Source organism: Cyprinodon variegatus, unplaced genomic scaffold (genome assembly GCF_000732505.1).
Source record: "Cyprinodon variegatus isolate N-32 unplaced genomic scaffold, C_variegatus-1.0 Scaffold98, whole genome shotgun sequence".
Classification (NCBI taxonomy): domain Eukaryota; kingdom Metazoa; phylum Chordata; class Actinopteri; order Cyprinodontiformes; family Cyprinodontidae; genus Cyprinodon; species Cyprinodon variegatus.
In genome coordinates this window covers 499,066-520,230 of record NW_015150551.1, presented here as the reverse complement: position 1 = coordinate 520,230, position 21,165 = coordinate 499,066, and the positions used below count along the sequence as shown (strand labels likewise).

At 37.9% G+C, this 21,165-nt stretch overlaps 1 protein-coding gene across 2 annotated transcripts in view; it reads left to right on the top strand.

Moving 5' to 3' along the window:
• LOC107084383 (oxysterol-binding protein-related protein 3-like) overlaps positions 1-21,165 on the top strand; it is a 29,816-nt gene extending 8,651 nt beyond the window's left edge. Inside the window, exons 2-22 of one of the 2 annotated variants that reach the window (XM_015374194.1) lie at positions 2,240-2,381; positions 3,778-3,894; positions 7,281-7,334; positions 7,841-7,954; positions 8,088-8,240; positions 8,348-8,438; positions 8,577-8,680; positions 10,245-10,343; positions 10,440-10,599; positions 10,738-10,862; positions 10,950-11,081; positions 12,600-12,687; positions 13,079-13,314; positions 14,891-15,028; positions 15,359-15,422; positions 15,749-15,827; positions 15,933-16,077; positions 16,474-16,618; positions 16,707-16,833; positions 17,095-17,217; positions 20,173-21,165. In XM_015374194.1, coding sequence (XP_015229680.1) covers positions 2,319-2,381; positions 3,778-3,894; positions 7,281-7,334; positions 7,841-7,954; positions 8,088-8,240; positions 8,348-8,438; positions 8,577-8,680; positions 10,245-10,343; positions 10,440-10,599; positions 10,738-10,862; positions 10,950-11,081; positions 12,600-12,687; positions 13,079-13,314; positions 14,891-15,028; positions 15,359-15,422; positions 15,749-15,827; positions 15,933-16,077; positions 16,474-16,618; positions 16,707-16,833; positions 17,095-17,217; positions 20,173-20,269 — 2,454 coding nt within the window. In that variant the 5' untranslated portion in view covers positions 2,240-2,318 and the 3' untranslated portion in view covers positions 20,270-21,165. Of the gene's footprint in view, positions 1-2,239; positions 2,382-3,777; positions 3,895-7,280; positions 7,335-7,840; positions 7,955-8,087; positions 8,241-8,347; positions 8,439-8,576; positions 8,681-10,244; positions 10,344-10,439; positions 10,600-10,737; positions 10,863-10,946; positions 11,082-12,599; positions 12,688-13,078; positions 13,315-14,890; positions 15,029-15,358; positions 15,423-15,748; positions 15,828-15,932; positions 16,078-16,473; positions 16,619-16,706; positions 16,834-17,094; positions 17,218-20,172 lie in introns of both variants that reach the window. The other variant, XM_015374193.1, reaches the window with a different exon arrangement.

Below are 21,165 nucleotides of genomic sequence, written 5' to 3'. Positions count from 1 at the left end.
CTACTACTAATAATAATAATAATATTAGATCACTTGTTTGAAAATAAAGGCGTATCTTAAAGATGACCATTTTGCCTTGATGTCTTAATTTGTTTGCTTGTAAATGAATCATTTAATCACTGTATCCATGTAGATTGATTATACGCCCCTAATAGATGGAGGTGCTTCATCCATTTTTAAAGAATTTGAACCAAGTGAAACTAAAACCAGCCCAGAAATCTAGATCTAACTTTTTTTTTTACAGATAAAGATTTTTCACCTAAAGCAAGTTTTTTTTGTATTTTCATTTTTCAGTTATTTGCCACTCTTAATGAGTTGTTCATTTAGCAAACTACATAAACTCTAGTTAACATTTTTTTTCATTACTTAATTAGTTCACAAGTATTGATTTATCATGATTGATCTGATCGGCTTCTTTAGCTCTACAATAAACACCTTCAATACCATAGAAGATGCAGGTAGCTGCTGAATAGACATGCTGATTTTACATTCAAAAATAGGGTTTTTAAATAGTATTAACATTATATGGATTGATGGACAGGTATTCTGTTTTAATTAAATGATTGTCTCTGTCATAACTGGTTATATTTCTAAGCAGTCAAAGTAATGGAATGTTTTAAAGTGTTCCTTCATCCATTGTCCCCACCAGCTTACTTCTGGTTACAGGAGATCAGAAATAGTTGCAGTAAATCAATGTCAACACCACAACTTCCTGCGTTTGAATGTTTTAGGAGAATAGGAATATTTTTCTCAAGAAGGGAGTGTCGAGGTGTAGTGACATTCCAAAGAAAACTAATCACTACCAAAGGTCTTTTAAACCTGTCCTGTGTTTGTTTTTTTGTTTCGCACGTGTGAGAAAAATTAGAAACCTCCTGAGGATCTGAACAGAAACTCTTTGGGTTTTTCTGCCTATTCATATGGAAACCAGAACTCTGCATGTCATGCCACCATTTAATCTTATATTAACCAAACTTTTTTTTTTTTTGTTTTTTGTTTTTTTTTTTTACACACAAAAAAGTATTATCACATTCCTGTTCCGATAATATGATTATTACATGTATAGTAGGGCTGCAGCTAATGATTATTTTGCAAATTGATTAATCAGTTTGATTAATTTTTGATTAATCTGTTAATAACCGGGTAACAAAATGTTTCTTAAAAAAAGACTTCTTACAAAATGTAACCAGGTGAAATTAAAACGTTTCCACTTTGAGTTCTGGATAAAGCATATAGAAAACAATTTTTATTTATCTTCAACACAAAAGGTTTATATATATATATATTGTTTTTACAATTTTGGTTTAATTACTGCTCTAAGTTGGTTTCCCTGTCAGCTAAAGGCATATTTTGGTCTCTCTAATCCAGTTAACAATTAATCAATTACTAAATTAGTTGAAGATTATTTCAATAATCTATTAATCCTGATTAATCCGATTAATTGTTTCAGCCCTAATATACTGTATATTAATGTTATCATTGACATTAATGCATGGGTGTTCTGGAGAGTACAAATCGGATGGAGCACATACTCAATGCTTTTGCAAAGAAACCTACATTTTCATGCTGTTTTAGGGAAGGAACATGGAGTTGATGCTTACATGCATGGTTGTTAGTTTTTTAATTTATACAACACATGACTAAAAGATGAGAAATACATGACTATAAATCACTTTAGGAGGTTTTATTATGGCCTTAACTGGTCTGTTTTCTGTATAAAATTAACAAAACTATCTGCAGTTAATCATGAATAAACCTTTGAAAATGTTTCTGTGATGCTTTTGTTTAAAAATGTAAAATATACTCAACATTCTCTCTTTTCCTGAGGCCAACACGCTGCCGTCCTCATCCAGAAGCTGTGATCAAAGAGGGTCCGTTTGATCACTGCTCTCTTATGGTACCGCTGGGGCCATAAATATTGACTTTATTTCTTACCCATGAACCTCATTCACATTTATATAAACAGTACCAGGAAAACTAAAGGCAGTGAATAAGTCAGAATGGGTGTAAAATACCCTTTTCTTTCCCCATTTGTCTGTAAAGATGGGTTGTGATGATTAATGTTTTCAGGATATTTCTATCAAGCTTCCTCAAAGATCATGTGCTTTTGACTTTTAGGGATTTTACAGTTAGTCAGAAAGCTAGTGAGCAAATGAGTCCTCTGTTTGCTGGACTTCAGGCTCCTGTATGTACCACTGTTCTCGTTTGACTAATTGTAACCTTTGCCGACCTTTCTCTGCAGTGCTGACTGTTGGCGAGGCCTTCAAAGGTCAGGGTGATGCTCCCGGAGGTTTCGCTGTGACCACTCTTTGTGTGAAAAGATGACATCTCTGTCGCCCACACACAGCGACAGCAGCGGCTCCTCTAAACATGAAACCAACCAGGTATGTAAGGCATGACGTCTGCATGCTCGCTTTGGGTGTGCAGCCAAAGCAGCCGTTCTGCAGTTTGTTTTTCTTCATGGGTAATGTGAGCTGACCTCTGATTTGCTTAATGTAAATCGGCATCTTATCGCTCCGGGGCTGTGAAACAGGTCAAGCAGTATCACAGTTTAAGCGCAGCTCATAGTCATAGTCAAAACATAGTAAATAGAATGTAATCAAGTTTAAAATTGTCTTAAAACTTGAGCGTTTGGCTGAAGCCCCAGATATTGTTTGTCTATTTTATGTTTATCTTTATCTGCTTTTACACTCTCTATTCTCCTTCTAGTCTAGGTTTTATCTCTGAAGGATAATAAGACAATCTGTCCTAAGCATATACTGAATATAAAATTGATGCCTTCATTGCCTAAACTATCAGCACATTGGCCAGTGTGAGTTTAAGCTGAGCAGAGAAAAAGAGACAAATCTCCTCCTTAAAAAGAAAAACTCTGGAATGAACCCATGAAAGCTTATCTACACACATAGATATGTACTTTTTAATAGCTTACAGTTGAAATAGAATGGATGTCACAAACGAATCTCAATTTTAGATGTATATGTAACATGAAAATATAGATAAAAGCGTTAGGCTGGTGAAGATTCTCAGTCATCCAGGTCATTCCAAAAAGCTCAAAAATTTAAAAAATCTTCCTGGATGGGAAGCGAAACTTCTTAAAACTTGGAGAACAAAGTCCAGTGTTTTGTTTTTTTTTTTTTTACTTTTTTGGAATAAAAGCATAACGAATGAAAGATTTTTATGTCAGAAGATCAGAATAAAAGCTGATTCCCACAGTAATTTCTAGTGCCAGGTTTAAAATCCTCTTCTTTGTGCATTTGTTTTGTCTCAGCAAAAATAAATTAAAATAGTTTGATTTTGAGACCTAAATCCTAAAATAATTGAACAAAACTATTTTAGATTCTGCTTACTTTAGAAATGTCTCCTTTTTACAATGTAGAAGAAAAGAAATAGGAGGGGCCTCTTTGACTGGAGCATAAGACCTAATCTAGATCTATAGGTTTGTTTCTAATTATTGACGCAGACTCAATGAAGCAGCTGTTAATGATGAAAAAAATGTTTAGCTTGTTTTTATTATTTGTCAGGCTGTTATAAAACAAATGGTTCTGTCTGCATTCCTTTTTTAACCCTTCATGAAAAGCCTCAGCCCAGAGGCAGAAGCGCCATGTTCTCTATTGACCACCATATGAAAGTTAGATTTTCAGGATCCTACCAGTTTTAGTTCCTCGGTTTTAGTTTAGCTAAATGCTTATACGCGGAGCTGTGTTTACAGCCTGTTATCTGAAGGGAAGGAATTTCAGACTCATCTGGGTCATGCTGTGTTGTTCATATGTGTCTTTTCAGGATAGCTGGGAGATTGTGGAGGGGCTCAGGGGGGTTCCTTCCAGCATCCAGGAGCCTGACCCACAGGAAGGCTTCCTGTTTAAGAGGAGGAAGTGGCCCATGAAGGGATGGCATAAGGTGAGCTACTCACCCGCATATTAAAGCTCTACCAAGCTTGGTTTGGGTCAGTTAGGATTACCAAAATAATTTGAATTTGCTTAAAAAAAAGGACCTCCCATGCAATATTTATAAAAGGTTGGTTTATTTTCTAGTATTTCTTTCAAAGTATAACTTACACAACGATTACTGTACCTCTAAACCATTTCAGAAAACCAGATAATGATGCTTTAAAAGCAACAATTAATTTAATTAGAGGCAAAACTGAAACAAACTTTCTTCTTGACTGACATGAAATGAATGAAATGAAATTAGGACATGGTTGACCTTCTTAGGTCCGGTTTCTCCTTGGATATAATTTCCAGACACCTGAAGGTGCACCTTTTCTCTTTTCAAACACGTCAATTATTCAAACCCTTGGAGGGTTTAAACATCGCAGTATTTTTATTCAGCTGAGATGATGGTTTCTGACAAGAAATGAGACATAAATATCTGAACAGGTTGCTTTTATTTAGTTATTATGAAAGAAATCTCTAGGCCTTGCAACAATAGACCCGTCTCAGAGTTGCCGATTTTGATTTAGTACTTTGGTATGTTAGCCTTTTCTCTTTAATGATTACACTAATCTTTTGCTCCATCCGTTTGATTACATCCGATTCAAACTGACTACTGGCCGGTTCAGAACGAAAAAAGTGGTCAGATTGAAAGAATATTTGATTAACTTTATTTGTAAGTATAAACATCAGGGAAATTTCCAGCAACATGAATGTCTTTTGGTGGTAGATGTTTAGATCAATCCCCCAGCACAAAGTTAGACCTTCATTTTTGAGACATGTGGTGTGTTTTGCAGTGTTTTGGCTCTAAAAACAATTATTTATATGTGGAGATAAGGACACAGCAGTGGATGCATCATGCTGTGTGGGTGTTTGGCTGTAAAAGGGACAGGTACACTTCATAAAACAAATGGCATTTTAAAAACATTTATTAATGACAGCCAGGAAGTTAAATCTTGTTCTCAAATATGTCTTAAGCAGTAGTGTAGTGGTCCCTGGAGAAGTAGGTATATTTGCTCTCTTTTTTAATGCAGCCCAGAACATGTCAGACCGCTCTATGTAGGTTACCCAAAAATTCCTTCCTAGTGTTTACTCAGTGTCATATAATTTCTGCTACTTGATCTCAGGGAGGATGGATTATGACATAACTAAATGCGGTCGACAGACGAGTGAGAAACATTTATGGCTTTTGAGTGAACTGTTTTTTATTCTTCAGTCCATCCTCATGAATTATGCCTTTTCACTCACTTAGCAAGTCAGTAGCTTTTTTTGCAAACTGTCTCTGAGCAGCTGATTCTAAGCAGTTAGTGTGGCCGCTATTAAAACTAACATGACTTAATCAGAAGCAGTTTGTTCGTACACTGTAAAAAACAGCTAAAAATTAGTAAAACTGTCTTAAAATAAGTGTATTTATCCTTAATTTGAGTAGGTAAATAAGATGATTTGCCAGTGGGATGAGTATTTTACCCTTAAAATTAGATAATTTGATATTATGCACTTGAAATGAGAGACTGCTGTAGTTTAAAAAAAAAAATTCTTAATGTAAATTGTCTTATTCCATTGGCAAAGTGTCTCACTTACCTGCTATTAAAGAACAAATGCTTTTATTTTAGGAAAAACTGGCTTGCTTAGATTCAAATACTTTGCGTATTACAGGTCACACAGGCAGCCTGTATGATTATAAAATACTGTTATTTTTAAACATTTATTTAAATAAAACATATTATATGTGAATTTTACATTGTTGTTCATATTTGAGCTTAGAAAGAAAAATTAAATGCATCATATATATATCTATATAGAAATAGATAGATAGATAGATAGATAGATAGATAGATAGATAGATAGATAGATAGATAGATAGATAGATAGATAGATAGATAGATAGATAGATAGATAGATAGATAGATAGATATCATGATTGGAATTCATCTTTCAAATTATTCATTAAAACAATCCGTAACACAACAATATTTAAGATAAAAATGTATTTACAAAACATCAACAGTGATATGTTCTCCTAACCCAGTACCGTTGAGCCCTGACAAATTATGAATATAATTTAGAAGGTCCAACAATAAAAACGGCCCTCGCCTGCCTAGCGCCGTCGACTTCTTCATCCAAAGTTGCATGGACATCTCTCAGGGTGATGAGGCCTTCCTCTTACTGACAGCATCTTGTCAGTAAAGAGGAAGGGGGGCAGAGAGGGCACCGACGTTAGACTTAACTGTAATAGGGTAGCATCATAAACATTAGCTGAACGACTGGCTAATGTTTATCATTAGGAAATGAAGCTCGATTCATATTACTAGTTCTTTGCTAATTCTAAAGGCAAATCAATTGAATTAAACTTCTAAATGTTATTTAATATGTGAGCAATAGTAAAATTAGCATGAACCGCCTCTCTCTGCATCTGATTGGCTCATTGGTCGTCATTCCTAAAATTAACCAATATAATCAGTAAGAGCAATAAGTAATAGTCAATTAGAAGCAAAGTAGTGCAGGTAATGGCTTCACTGTCCTAGGAAAAAATGGGAAATTTGACTGGGAGATTCTGCTTAATAGTGCGGAATCAGATCATGGGGAATTTAGAAGTGAGTATATGCAATGCTGATTAAAAATAAGTGGGTATACACTGTATACCCGCATATACCCTGGATTACACCGGTGGTCTTAAAGACAAGAGTGATGATGTTTCAGTGGGACCATTAGTCACTCAAGTAAACCAGCTCTAGCTGAAGGAATGGGTTGAAGGATTGTGGGAAGGAGATGCAAAGCAATTGCCCCAAATCAGACGTAAAAGGTGTGTGTTCTTATACAGTGTTTGGTTTCAATTTTACGTCAGAGGTGTTTTGTGATATAATGATCCTTTCATCCATTTTTAAATCTTTGATCATGGCTCATCTATCCCTTGACACCTCCAGCGATGATGACCTCATTTTATTGACTATTTCCTTCACCTGTTTTTACATCATTTTATTCCTTTGTTGCTGATAGCTGTTAAGTAAACCTGACATAATTTCCCACGGCCTTTTTTTCCTGTTTATTCCACTCATGCTTATCTGAACAGGTCTGCCTTGCGACTCAATAAAGTCCACATTTCAGCTCTTAGAATGCCCTGTCAGCATCCATCTGGGGTTATAAAGGGAAAAATGTCCTCGTAAAACTCTAGTTAAGTCAGTTTGTGATCACATGTTTAGCTGATGGTCACCTACATGACTGCTCATGTTATAAAGTTTAAACTTTAAGGTTATGACCAAAGCATTCAGTTTCAAAGTTGTTGTTAAACACAGTTACAAAAGTCTGTCTCCACTTATATTTAACAGCACATGTCTTTTGTTTTCTCTCATTTAGAGATACTTCATCTTGGAGAAAGGGATCCTGAAGTATGCGAAGAGAGCAGCTGATGTAGGTGTCACCTCAACAGTGCCATCTGTCTGTTCTTCCACTGTATTGCATTTACATTTTTCATGTTACAAAACCACAAACTTAGCTTAATTTAAGCTGATTTTGTATAATTGACACACTACGACTGTAAGTGGAAAGGAAATTATATGTAATTTCTTTGGAGTTTAATTTGAACTCAAATCTGGCCTTGATGAAGGAAAGTTTGTAAGAGGCCATAAAAAAACATTTGGAAGAAGAGTCGATGACACCAGCACCACAGTGTAGCATGGTGGTGGTAGCATCATGCTGTGTGGATGCTTTTTGGTCAGAATCTATGGGAGGAGAATAAAACCATCTACCATATTCCTTCTGCTTCATGATAGAACTTTGTGATGATCGATCATGAAAACAAAGAGTGAAATTTGTGATTGTAATGTGACAAAAATATAAAAGGACTGACTGGTATGAAAAGTTTCAGCAAAGCCTGATAGTGACCTGAAATCAACTTCTCCATTATTTATGTACAGCTACAGAAAGGAAAGGTCCACGGGCGGATAGATGTGGGCCTCTCGGTTATGTCCATCAAGAAGAAGGCTATGTGTATCGACCTGGACACAGAGGACAACATCTATCACCTAAAGGTAATTCTAGATTATTCTGTTTTCTTGTGGCATTGGGGCATTTTATTACATTTCCTATACATGTTTCACTCAAATACTTTCTCTGAGGCTTTCAGTAACTTTCTGTTTCCTCATTTGATCTCACCACCCCAAGGTGAAAGCTCCAGAGCTGTTTGAGGAGTGGGTGTCAAAGCTGCGTCATCACCGTATGTTTAGGCAGAACGAAATCACTTTATATCCTCATGAGACCTACCACTTCCACCCCCATACCTCAAGCTCACCTTCGCTTAATGACTCATTTAGAAAAGTAAGCTTTGTTGTTTTTTTGTTTTTTGTTTTCTATTTTGCTGATTGGAAATGTTCTGATGAGTTTTTTACTTTTTTGTTTCTCGTCTTGCTTTGCGTTTCTCATAGAGAGCGACTCTCCCTAAGCAGGCGTCTATCCACCAGGCTAAGGTCAGCTCCTGGCTTCACTCCTCAGAGGAGATGGATAAATGCTCCAAAGGTTGGCTGCTCTCTCTATTTACCTTATAAAAAAAAGCTTTTGTTTAGTGTTATGTTTTTCTTGCCGCCTAGTTTTGGTTCTTCATCACTGTGTCAGTCCACATCTCTTTGATCTAATAATAATCTGCTGATCACTCAGAGCTGGAAGAATGCGAATCTTATCTGCTGGAGCTCAACCAGCTGCTGAAGAGCATGGAGGTCATCCACCGAACATACTCGGCTCCAGCCATCACCGCACTACAAGTGAGCGCCGCTGCTCGGATTATGTTCCCTCTTAGCCCCCCTCCCATCTGTAAACGTGTTGGCTGTCGTTCAAGCGGCAGTCGCATTAATGATCAGCAGCTGTGCTGTTTTATCTGCCAGCATCTCTGCTTCCATTTGTGCCAGTGAATGTTTTCAGAAACCCATGAAGTCCATCGCATTTATCTCCCATTTTTGGGCAGAGATGTCTGAACACTTAGAGCTTCATTTGAGTGCCGCCGAGTTTCTATGAGCTTCATTTGAGTTTGTTGTATTATTAGAGGACTTAGCTGGGTAAATAAATCCCTAAGGGTTAGCATGCTGCATTTACAGGATTCATCTGATTGGACAGTCTTGAAACTAGGTTTTGTTTACACCTTTTAACAGGACAGTTAAAAGGTGGACAGTCTTGAAACTAAGTATTGTTTATCCCTTTTTACAGGTTACATTATTCTCTGAATTGTTTAAATCTTGAGGGACAAACACCTTTTATTTTCTATTTCAGTATAAATTGATTTGTTTTTGGTTTTGATTCATAAATCTCAACACAACTTCATAATAGTAAAATGTTCATAACATGCTGCTTTTACCTGATAGCTTGCATAAAGGTATTGATATCTTCAAAAACACAATTTATTTTTATTATTTTTAAGGTGCTTGGGAGGATTTTCTTTTTCCGGATGGATAATCTAAATAAGTGTTCCTCCTACTTGTCAATCATTCTGGTGATATGTTTTCGTAAGGCAGTCCTACATGCTCGTCCCATTAGCCATCTTTTTCTGCACATACATACTTTCAGGCATATATTTGTGGTGAGCTATGGTCATTGAAGCTCACCTTTCTCACCGTGGTTCTATGAAAATGGCTGAGAACTGTAAGAGACATGTATGAGAAGAAAGAAAGGCCTCAGAAGAGGCGGATGTATCCCAGATTGCTTTGCGCAGAGAGCTCTCCTCGCAAAGCATTATGGGATTTGCTGTCACAGCAGCCCGATGTCGCAATAGGCTGTCGCTACCTGACAGTGGAAACAAAGTTGATGCAGGCACCGTGCGGTGGAGGAGGAGTTAAGTGACCAACGGGGAGCAGAAAGTAGCGATCATCTGTCCAAACGGTCAGTTAACTGAGTTCGCTGTCAAGTCCACTGTATAGTCCCCACTCTATATAGTGATTGAGGGATTTAGGGGTTAGAGCGGACAATCAGACACAGTGAGCTTGTATGAGCTATGAGAACAGCAACTTTTAAACAGAGCGTGCACGAAGGGAAATGGGCCCTTGCACACGTTTAATAGGCGTTCCCTCTCAGCAGCGGGTACAGGGTTGTGCATGTGCTTTTTTTTTCGTAAAGTGGAGAGGGTGGGTCTTTTCAAAAATTTGCGAAAATCCTCCACCACACCTTTAATTACCTAATTATCTAAGGCTGTGACAAGTAGGAATTAGGCTCTGGTGTTGTTGTTTTTTTTATTAAGCGTTGATCACGTATTTAACGGATGTTTTTAAGTCAGAGCACATGTGAAAAATACTGATGTTTTTTGTAAAATCAAACCTTTTTCCTCTTTTGGCTCTGCAGTCATCTACTTATGACATCCCGAAAAAGGAGAGGAGGCCCCGTAGATGGCGATCTAAAAACAACGGCAAAGACGCCAAAGATGCCAAAGCCACATTACAAGTGCGTGTTTAATGTCTTCATTTCTGCCAATCATTTATTCGCCATCATCAGTGGGCAATTTAATGGAATAATCATGGATCCTCCTTTTGGCACTAGGTCCCAGGCTGCACCTCCACCCAGTCCGCTCGCCTTCATGCCTCCAATCCCAACCTCCCCACCACAGTGTCGGCCACACAGGAAGCTTGTCCTCCTTCCCCGGACTCGCCAACAGAAGTGTCACGTCTGCAGCAGGATTTCTACCGACTGGCCAACAACAGTGAGTCTGCTCAAATAGTTGGATGGATGAATGTACAGTAGGGTGAGGGGGAGAAAAGAGCCTCTGTATGTTTCCTTCTGTATGGGCGCATAGTTTCCATGACAACTCCTGTTCCTTGTTTCTTTTCTGTCTCTCCAGTTCATGTTTCACTAAAATCAGCGTATAGCTCCATGGTGGCAGAGAGGGAAAGGCTGAAGCAAACCATCGACCGGCAAGCCCCTCTGCCGCCTGAGGTCTTCGGCCTCAAGAGCCTCTATACATCAGTGAGCAAAGAAAACTCACAACTGCATGTTTACTGTCATGTTTCTGTATTCTATGTCTAATTTCTCACCAATATTACCTAAAAGCAGGAGGGTACGGGATCCCCACACTCCTTGGTCCACCAAGCCTCCAGCGAGAGCAGATTATCTATTCCAGAGTCCATTTCGGAGTTCTTTGATGCACAAGAGTACCTTCTGTCTTCGTCTTCTTCTGAGAATGAGGTCAATATTCGTGTCATCTCTTCTCATTTCTTTTTTATTCCCATCTGTGTAAAAAAACAAATGGTTAAAATTTTGTTTAAATGCCACATGTTCCCTGATTGTATGATCTAAGTAGCCATGTTAAAGGTATTTTCGAGACATTGAGAATAATTTCTTTAATTTTAAAAATGGCTAATTTTAAATTATTAAATTCAATAAATGTACACAATGTTAGTGGAGGATATTTAAAATAAGAGTTAGTTTATGTATTCTATGCCTTGTGTTATCTATAAGAAATAATAAAAAAAAAAAAATAACATTAACCCAACTTTTTATCCAGCAAGGAAACTAGATTTCATTAAGTAGATTAGTAATTATGTACAGAACAAGAGAGAAGCTTGAAATTTCCTGTTTCTCTCTAAATATAGATTTTATATCGATCTATAAATAGATGGTGGGTAAAATAAAGATTAAACACGTTACCATTTTTCATAGAAACACGTTTCTAAAGGTCATATTGATGTAATTTTTACCAGGCGTTAGTAACAACCCAAGTAATCCATACATAGAAAACAAATAAGCTCATTAAAGAAAGTTATGTGTTATAATGTGAGATGAAACAGGGAAAAAGTAGTGAACATGATTGCTGGTGTTAATTTAAAGCTACTGTATATCTTAAAGTCTTTGCTGGTCCTGTATGGAGAAACCAGTGGCCTGTATCGCCCATGTGTGATACTGGTCCGTTCTTTCACACTACTAATACTATTTAAATCTGGTTTTTGTTAGTTTCTTCTATGAACTCTGATTTTTAGTGTTTTTATCTGCATAGTTTGGGGATCATTGTTTGCTGAAATGTCCACCGTTTTATTTTCATTACCCTGCAAAATGAAGAATGTCTCAGTACATTTTTCCATTCACCCTCCATTTATTTATATGATGTTTGCCCCCACCTTATGTAGAAGAAAAAACCCAATGCAATGATTTTTCTTCCCCCAAACTGTCAGTACGGTGTTTTGGGGTGATGGGCAGTGCACTTCTTCCTCCAAACAATGTTTGTGTTATGGGATCCAAAGAGTTCAGTTTAGCTCTCAGCTATCCAGACTGTTCTCCCAGGAATGTGCAACATGCTTTTTTTCTTCAGAAATTAAGTTTTGCACGTTGGCTCCAAAATTTTAAGAGCTCTGAATTTGATTTAAGCATTTCTCATTTCTAGATGAGTCTGGAAAAGGAAAATGGTGAAATTATTATATTTCTTGAGACAATCTCTTATAGTTCTCTCCACTCATCCATTTGTTCATTCTTCTTTGGTTGCTTTTGTCAGCATCTGTTGCATGTGGGGGGATTCATGCATAATTATGTGGTGATTCTGCATATCTAAACTCTGTGAATCTTTATAAAAATAGTCTCATTGTTTGTAGTTTTCTAAAAAAAATCTGAGAAAATCAGAAAACCAGTAATCGGAGTTTGAGGACTCTCCTATTATTTTATCCTCTATCCTTGAGCCTCTCTAATCGTCGCTCATTGATCTCCTTTGTCCAGGTGTCAGATGACGACTCCTATATCAGTGATGTTAGTGACACCGTCTCCATGGATACCTTCGACGGAGGCAGCGGCAGGCACAACTCTGGTACACGATGTAGCTACAAGTTGTTTGTGTCCTTTGGTGTTAGTGTTGTATTAATCCGGCTAACGGATGAAAAGCCATCGCTGCTTAAAGAACCCCTTTCTTGCTCAACGTTGGGCTGATGATTGTGACTAAGTGCTGTTGTAAACTAACTGTCAGCACTATGGAAATGTATGAACGTAATGAAATGACTCAGAGAATGTGTTGAACAAGAGCAACCCCAGCTTCCAGACATGTTTACAAACAGAGATTCTATCATTCAGTTTATGTTAAACCATCTGTTAGCAGAGATCATCAGGGCGCTGCTTCATGTATATTATAGCTCTTAGAAACACAAATATTGGTTTCTCAGCTCCTTGATTCCAACTGTCACAGATCTGCTCTCCTCCTTCAGTCAGCAGCGTAGTGACCCTGGCTCGCCGTCGCTCCACGCTGCCAAGCCGCTGCCCAGCCAGCAGCGTGAGCCTGTGGAACATCCTGAGGAACAACATCGGCAAAGATCTGTCCAAGGTGGCAATGCCTGTGCAGCTCAACGAACCCATCAACACCCTGCAGAGGCTGTGTGAGGAGCTGGAGTACAGCGACCTTCTGGACACTGCCAACCAGACCGAAGACCCTTACCAGCGCATGGTGAGTAGAAACCATGTAGTGCAGCTATGTTGGGTTTAACCGCTCTATATTTTACAGAGCACGGTAATAGTTATCCAGCTCTATGGACAAGAGTCTTCCACCTGCCTATGTCACTCCTCAGTCACTGCGCTTATGGTGGAGGTTATTACTTCCATTAAATTGTGCTTTTCTAATGCCTCATCCACTGCGGTATAATATTTAGCGGATGGTACCGAACTTTGGTTCTTTTATGATGCTGACCGAAATGCTTCGGTTTTAGAGTATTAAAACATGCCTCATCTTTTGGTGCCAAGTTTCACTGATTTACCGTAACCTTAAAATGATTGTGTCACTGAGAAAAAATACATATTTGGTTATGCCGACGGGGTTCACATGTATCTGTTGTGAACTGGTTGGCAGCTTCGTCTAACCACTTAAACATGCTAAGAGGTCAAAAGTGTGGCTTCACTTTAGAAAGATTGATGCAAATAGTGCACAATGCTATATATGCCAAAAAGACATGGTTGCTAAGGCAGGCAACACCACTAACTTCATGAAGCACGGCTCAATTTAAGAGCGGAGAGTTGCTCAGTGTTCCACAGAATCTCCACCACCAGACTCGTCTTCAACAGGCAAGTTTACATTTGTTAGCGTTACTGCAACTTAATAGTTGCACAAACTTGGCAACCAGATATCTCTGCGTCCAAGCATGATCCAGACTCTCAGAGCGTACATTTTCTGCAGCTCGAGAAACCTTCAGCCAGGGGCGGGCTTGCTGAGAAACCCGTTAACCTTTTTGAAGAAAAACTTCTTAGTAAAAAGTCTTCAATATGTAAAACTGAGCATTAGCCACTGACTTGTCATATGTTTGCAACTGTTCTTTTGCACTGACAATGATTTTTATGTAAGAAAAGTGCTTGGAATTGTAAAATCTGAGCTAAAAATAAAAGATTTTTACTTTTTTATGTAATGTAATTTCCTTTTTATTAGAATTAATATAATAAAATTGGTATAAAAAAAGTATTGTTCAGAAAACGGTATCGAAGTGAAGGTATCGGTATTGGTACCGGTAATCGAAAATTTTTGATTGAAACCCTAATAATACAAGAAAACGTGCTGGCAAAGTAACTCTGACAGATGTTCAGATAATTATTTTACCGCAGCTTGTATGGATGTTTTATTTCTCTACTCGCTTGCTCAGACGTCAGGCTGAGGCTTACTTCCTCGCCTTAGCAAGCAGTTTTCTAGCCTAGTAGATCAAACAGTGCTTTCACCATTGGTCTAAAGACATGGCCGGGTGGAAATGAAATATTTTCAATCACAGTCTTAATTCAGGTGGTAGATCCTTGGTCTTTATGATGCTTTTCATTCACTAATAATCCATAACTGATGGATGGAACATTTTGCAGATGGGCGACTTCTGAAATAGCTGGTTCCACTTTTATTTGAGGTTATCTGAGTAAAGGTGGCTGAATGCATATGGGTGTCACACTTTTCAGATAGTTCCTTTTTTAAATGTTGAAAATAAACTCCAAATGCTCACATTTCAAAACTTAGAATTGGTCTGATTAGTCTCTTTCGTCTTTTTTTTCTGCAGGTATATGTTGCAACATTTGCAATATCTGCCTATGCGTCCTCCTACTACCGAGCAGGAAGCAAGCCCTTTAACCCCGTCCTAGGAGAGACGTACGAGTGTGACAGACCTGATAAGGGCTTCAGGTTTATAGCTGAGCAGGTACTATCACTACCACACACTTCTCAAATTTTTCTAAAAAATATACTCCTAAGAAAAAATTATTTTTGTTGTTCTTCTAAATCGATGCATCAGAATTATTAGAAGTCAGAAATTTACCATATCAACACTAAATGTTGAGTTTTATTTTACAAAGATTATTATTTTTTAAAGAACTCATTTGCTGACAAAAACTAACCATTCACTAAGTAGACAATCAGGATTTGTGTATATCATAAAATTGATCCCTCATCTTTAATCCTGATTGTTCCAAAGTTTTAACAAGAAAGCTTGAAATAAAAGGTCATATTGTTTCATCCCTCCATCTCCCAGGTGAGTCATCATCCACCTGTCTCAGCTTGTCACTCTGACTCAAGGAACTTCTGCTTTTGGCAAGGTGAGAGCATGTTTGGAATAACCTCATCTCCTCTGCGTGGATCGGTGCTGTCACCCTCCACTTCCCCTTCTTCAGCATGTTTTATGGCTTTTTTGGGTTTATTTTTGCTTAAAATGTTGTTTTAACTAACTTCACCCCTTTATCTTCTTAATATTAACAAAAATAGAACAAGTGAATTGAACCAAATGAACTATCTAATTGATTAGATTTAACTTGCATATTAAACTGAGCAGCTGGCATTGTTAAGAGAAAGAGGTGCCTCGTTTGTAACTCACTTTTTTTGCGTTTACATCTTTTCATTCATTGATTTGTGCTTCCTATTTCAGACGTGCGATGGAAAAACAAATTCTGGGGAAAGTCCATGGAAATAGTTCCCATGGGAACCACACATGTCACACTACCTGCGTAGGTCCTCTTCTTGTTCATGCTGTGGGTGTGTTTGTCACAACAAAGCATGCTGTTTTTTTTCAACACAATAAAGAGTATTTTGTGTGTTTTTATCTCCTCCAGCTTTGGGGACCACTACGAATGGAACAAAGTGACCTCCTGCATCCACAACATCCTTAGCGGCCAACGTTGGATTGAACATTATGGAGAGATGTCCATCAAGAATACCAACAGTGACGACTGCCAGTGTAAAGTGACCTTCGTTAAGGTAAAGAAGTACAGATTTTTTCTATATTTTATGTGCACAGTGCTGTAGAGGCGTGATGAGTACAAAAAAAATAGATCAGATGCTTTACTGTCAATGGAAACATCGCCATCTAGTGGAGGCATAATAGAAACCAAATGTGAATCTCAGGAGTTTAAGAAAATCATCAAAAATGTTTCCTATTTCAATAATTCAGATCAAATAGGGATGTTCATTTATTGAATAGCCTCATTACGTTTTCAGCATTCATGTGTTTTAGTTTTGATGGTTATGACTGCTTGGGTTTGATTACTAAAGACATTATTCCTCTTAGATATGGCCATAGATTTTGTTGTTTTAGGATAAAGTGAGAACTGGATCTTCGTTCTACTCAATTTAAAATTCTTTTCCACCCTTTAGGCAAGAACCTGGAGCTCCTCGGTGAACGAGATAGAGGGTGTTGTCACAGATTCAAATGGAAAAGTGGTGCACACCATTTTTGGAAAATGGCACGAATCAGTGTTTCAAGGAGACCCTCCTTCTGCCACCTGTATTTGGCGAGCGAGTGAGTGAAACAAAGCCAGGAAACCTAAACCGTTATGTTCCTCTGAAGAAGTTGTAGTAAATCCTGTTTATCATGTGATCATCCTTAGATCAAATGCCAGAAGAACAAGAGCAGTACTATGGTTTTACCCAGTTTGCAGTGGAGTTGAATGAGCTGGACGACTCCATAAGACCGCTGCTGCCCCCCACAGACACGCGTTTCAGGCCGGACCAGAGGTTCTTCCTATTCCTGTTTTCTTAGCAGAATCAGAACATCATCTCTTGATTATTTTGCATTTCTTCAATTAGTGTGTCTGACATGACTGCAATAAAGATGGTAAATCTGGTCAGTAGTTGCCAGATTTCGAGATGGTTGATACCAACATCAGATGAACTATGGCAAAAGAGAAAATATTTAATTTCAGGAATGATGGTAACTAATCAGAAGTCCACAAAGCATTTCTCATTCTCACCTGGCTGTCTTTATGCTTGTGTCAGGCTGCTGGAAGAGGGGGACATAGATGGAGCTGAAGAACAGAAACAGAGGATAGAGCAGCTGCAGAGGGAGAGGAGGAGAGTCTTACAAGAGAACAACATGAACCACCAGCCTCGGTTTTTCAAGTACGTTCTTCTGTTGGTTGTGCATCTTATTCAACTTCCTCTGCTCCTTTCGATTCAATTGCTGCATGCTTCAGTTCCAACTGCTTTCATGCAACAGAAGAATAAACGATTAATTAAAAACATCAAACAGTTTGGTTTGGCATATATGTGCAGCATTAGTTTCAGAGCATCCACTGACTCAGGTGCATAAAGTCTATAATCTACAGGCACAAATATGTAGTTTGTGATTGTAAATGTAAATGTGTACGAATGGTGAGAGTAGATTTTTATTTAGCATAGAACTATACATTTCTACCAAATATTTGTTCTAGCTGATGTCATGTCAGTCTCAATTTTAACAATCTGTGGATCCTGCAAGCATAAAGCCTGTTAAAGATGGGGGACAGCTTTGTTTGAAAATATAATAAATGTTCAAAATAATGTTGCTGGACACTAATTTTTTTGTTCATCTAAATAATTAAAGGCACACCATGTAACTTTTGGCCACTAGGAGCGTAAGACCTGTAACTGCCCATATTTAGCTTCTACTAAACATTTAAAATAATAACAAAGATATCTGACTGTGAACTACAAGCAAAGTTTTAAAGGAAAATTCTGGTTTTTAACACTTTTAGCCCATTTTCTGTAGTGTCCAGGATGAAATTGAATGATCGACACCAAAATTTTGACGATTGGTCCTGTCTCTGCTATTTGGCTCATGCAGAATCCCCCCCTGGCTTCTTCAGAATGGCTTCCATAGTGCATGTCCGATAATGTCATTAAAACAACCTTAAACGTTCTTTTTTTAAAATATGCTACTCACCGGGTCGTCAGCGCTGTTCAATGACGTTCCAAAAAAAGTTTCGTGAAGAAAAACCGTTCCTGTCTTGTTTTATTTAGCATTTTGTAAATCCCAGAACTATTTTTTCCGATACATCACAACCGCTTATAAACTTCCGCTTCCCGTTCGAATCTGAAGCGTTGCACACTCCAGACCACTAGTTGGCGACAATGTCTCTATACTTTGGGAATGTATATGAATATGTCCTCCTCAAGAATCCACCTTTCGTATTCCATTTTCAGAGTTTTTTAAAGTGTTTAACAGAGACGTTAGCACCTCGACGTCGGAGTACACAGAGTGAAGTATAAACACTTGGGCCTTGCGAAAAGACTACAACTAAGCGTAAACAGGCCCCATTTCCGGTTCCGGTGGCGGAGGGATATTGACTATTCCAACAGAACTCAATGGGATTTACAAAATGCTAAATAAAACACTACAGGAACGTTTTTTCTTCACAAAACTTTTTTTGGAGCGTCATTGAACAGCGCTGACGACCCGGTGAGTAGCATATTTTAAAAAAAGAATGTTTAAGGTTGTTTTAAGGACATTATCGGACATGCTCTATGCTAGCCATTCTAAAGCAGCCAGGGGGGGATTCTGCATGAGCCAAATAGCAGAGACAGGACCAATCGTTAAAATTTTGGTGTCGATCATTCGATTTCATCCTGGACACTACAGAAAATGGGCTAAAAGTGTTAAAAACCGGAATTTTCCTTTAACTTACAATAAACAAACTTCTTCTTTCAATGATTGACTCTTGATTTTCCTCCAGCGTGATCCCTTTGATGTTTTCTAGGCCCCATCAGAAGGTTTAAACTTTTTTCTTGCCTCAATCATGACCAGTAGTCAAGCAGGCGTAAAAATATTACAGCTAAAGCCTTAGCTCCCTGACCATATAAGAGCCTGTGGCTGTAAAGCGATACGTTCTTCCAGGTCACATGACCTGGCCAACGACGGTCCGTCATCTCTCTGTTTGCATAGTCGGTATTTCAAGAGGGTAGCCCTGCTTGTAGCATTGATAGTGTCAAGCCCTATATATTGGCCTGAGGAATCATTTAAAATAGCTCATATGCTATGATAACTCTTTAGGTGAAAAAGTCCGCAGTGTGCTTTGAAATTATACCTTCCTGAGACTCCATCCTTAGCATGCCTTACTTTTGCCCGAATAGCAGTGAACCCAAAGCTGGACGACTAAGCCCTTCTGTTTGATTGAATGTTAAATTTGTAATAAATATGATGTTAAACAGCTTAGAAAGAGTAACATAAGTCAAGATTTGTTTTTCCTGGCCTTTTATGTGCAAACACATCTTAAAGAAAACATTTTTCCTTATTTTAACTTTTAGCTATCGATGAACAAAGATTAAATATTTGTTTAAAAGGTGAAAAATTATGCACCATTTCGCATTCTGATCTGAAGCTCAGAATATATAATTATTTGAGAATAGCAGCAGGAATGGCAGCTAGTCATAGTAGCACCATCATTATTAACATTTCAGTCCCATAATGTTAATAATAGGAAGTGATATATTAAGTTGTTTCTAAAGCTTTTAAAGCAAGTGTAGCAGGTTATAGACAGTCTGACCTGCTTGGATTAAATCAGCTGATTCACCCCTTTTATTCTATTGGAAACAAAATGTCCATTTATGAACATGTTATTCTTCTGAGTGATCAAACTGATCGCACATTTCCATTACCTATATAGGGGAATATTTCCAACTGAAAATATCCCACTGTGGATTTCTTTAGGTGTATTATGGTGTATAAGACTAAATGTGATTCAGTTTCATCATTCAACTTCATAGACAGGCTTTATGCACCATGTGGGGCTTGAGATTTTCTCCAAAGCATTAAAACAAATGCAGTTTTTCTGTATTAAAAGACGAATTGATTGTTGTTTATTTGTTAAGCTGTGAAAATGTATTAACTGTTGATGCAACACATCTAGGGCTTTGATTTCCTGCAATATTGAGAGAATCTTTAGACAAAATACAAGCATCGTATAGGAGGTTTTAAGAAGGAATTATTAAAATATGTTTGTGGTTCATCAAAAAAAGCATCATTTATAATGAAGCCATCGGAAAATGTGATGAGGATTCAATTAAGGATGTTGATTTTCTGTTATTCTGTTTGGGTAGGAAGTCCAAGGATGACACGTGGGTGAGCAACAACACGTACTGGGAGCTGCGCAGAGACCCCGGCTTTGGCAAAGTAGACTTCCCTTTGCTGTGGTGACCTGGGACTATATGTCACCCCCTCCAGCTTTTCTGAACTGTCAGAAATCTAAAACTACATGAAGATCATCAACTGGGAGCTTTGACCTGGTTGACATGAACTGCTCTGTGTCAGCATAGTAGCACCATCATGACACAGACTTCCTGCTTCCTCCTTTAAATCAACTGTGCACAGAGCCTGTTCTATATGTTGTTGTGTTTGTTTCTTTTTGCTCCTAACTGTAATATACACAAACTCAGTGTAGACTAAAGGTGCACATCAGTGTGTTTTGCTGCTTTTATCAATTTATCTAAGTGCCTTTCACTGCAGTGCTGCACTCAAAGAACTGCTGGAGCGGTTATGCAATAGTACCTTTATTTGGAGACAGCTATCAGAATGATGAGCTGGCAAAGACGGACCTGGAGATCCTGAAGGAGATCATGTCCCACTTCTCTGTTTTTTTTTTTTTTTCTGGGGTGTCAAAACTATGACAAAATGATTTTCTGGGAGTTTTTTTTTTTTGTTTTTTTTTTTTAATCTAAACAAAAAAAGAAGGAAGCGATTCCTTTTTCATTATGCTGCCTTGTTGGATCATTCATGCCTGTAGCAGGACTGTGGATACTTTTTTCTCTTGAGGAAACAGCACAATTACTCCCTTTTGGAAGTATGTAATAAATTCTGCAATGGGTGGAGGAGTTATTATTTATGATTGCATACATTTTTTTTTTATTCATTTTACTTCCAGGTTAGCTTTAGCTTGACTAAGTAAGATAGCTGTATCTAATAAAAAAAGGAAAGCCAGGATTAATTTTCCCTCAGAAATGTTTGTAAGGTAAGTTTTGCCTGTGTTGTAGTGCGGCATTGTGACACCTACGTTTAAGTCTCCATCTGAAATTAGTAAGAATAGTCAATCTAAA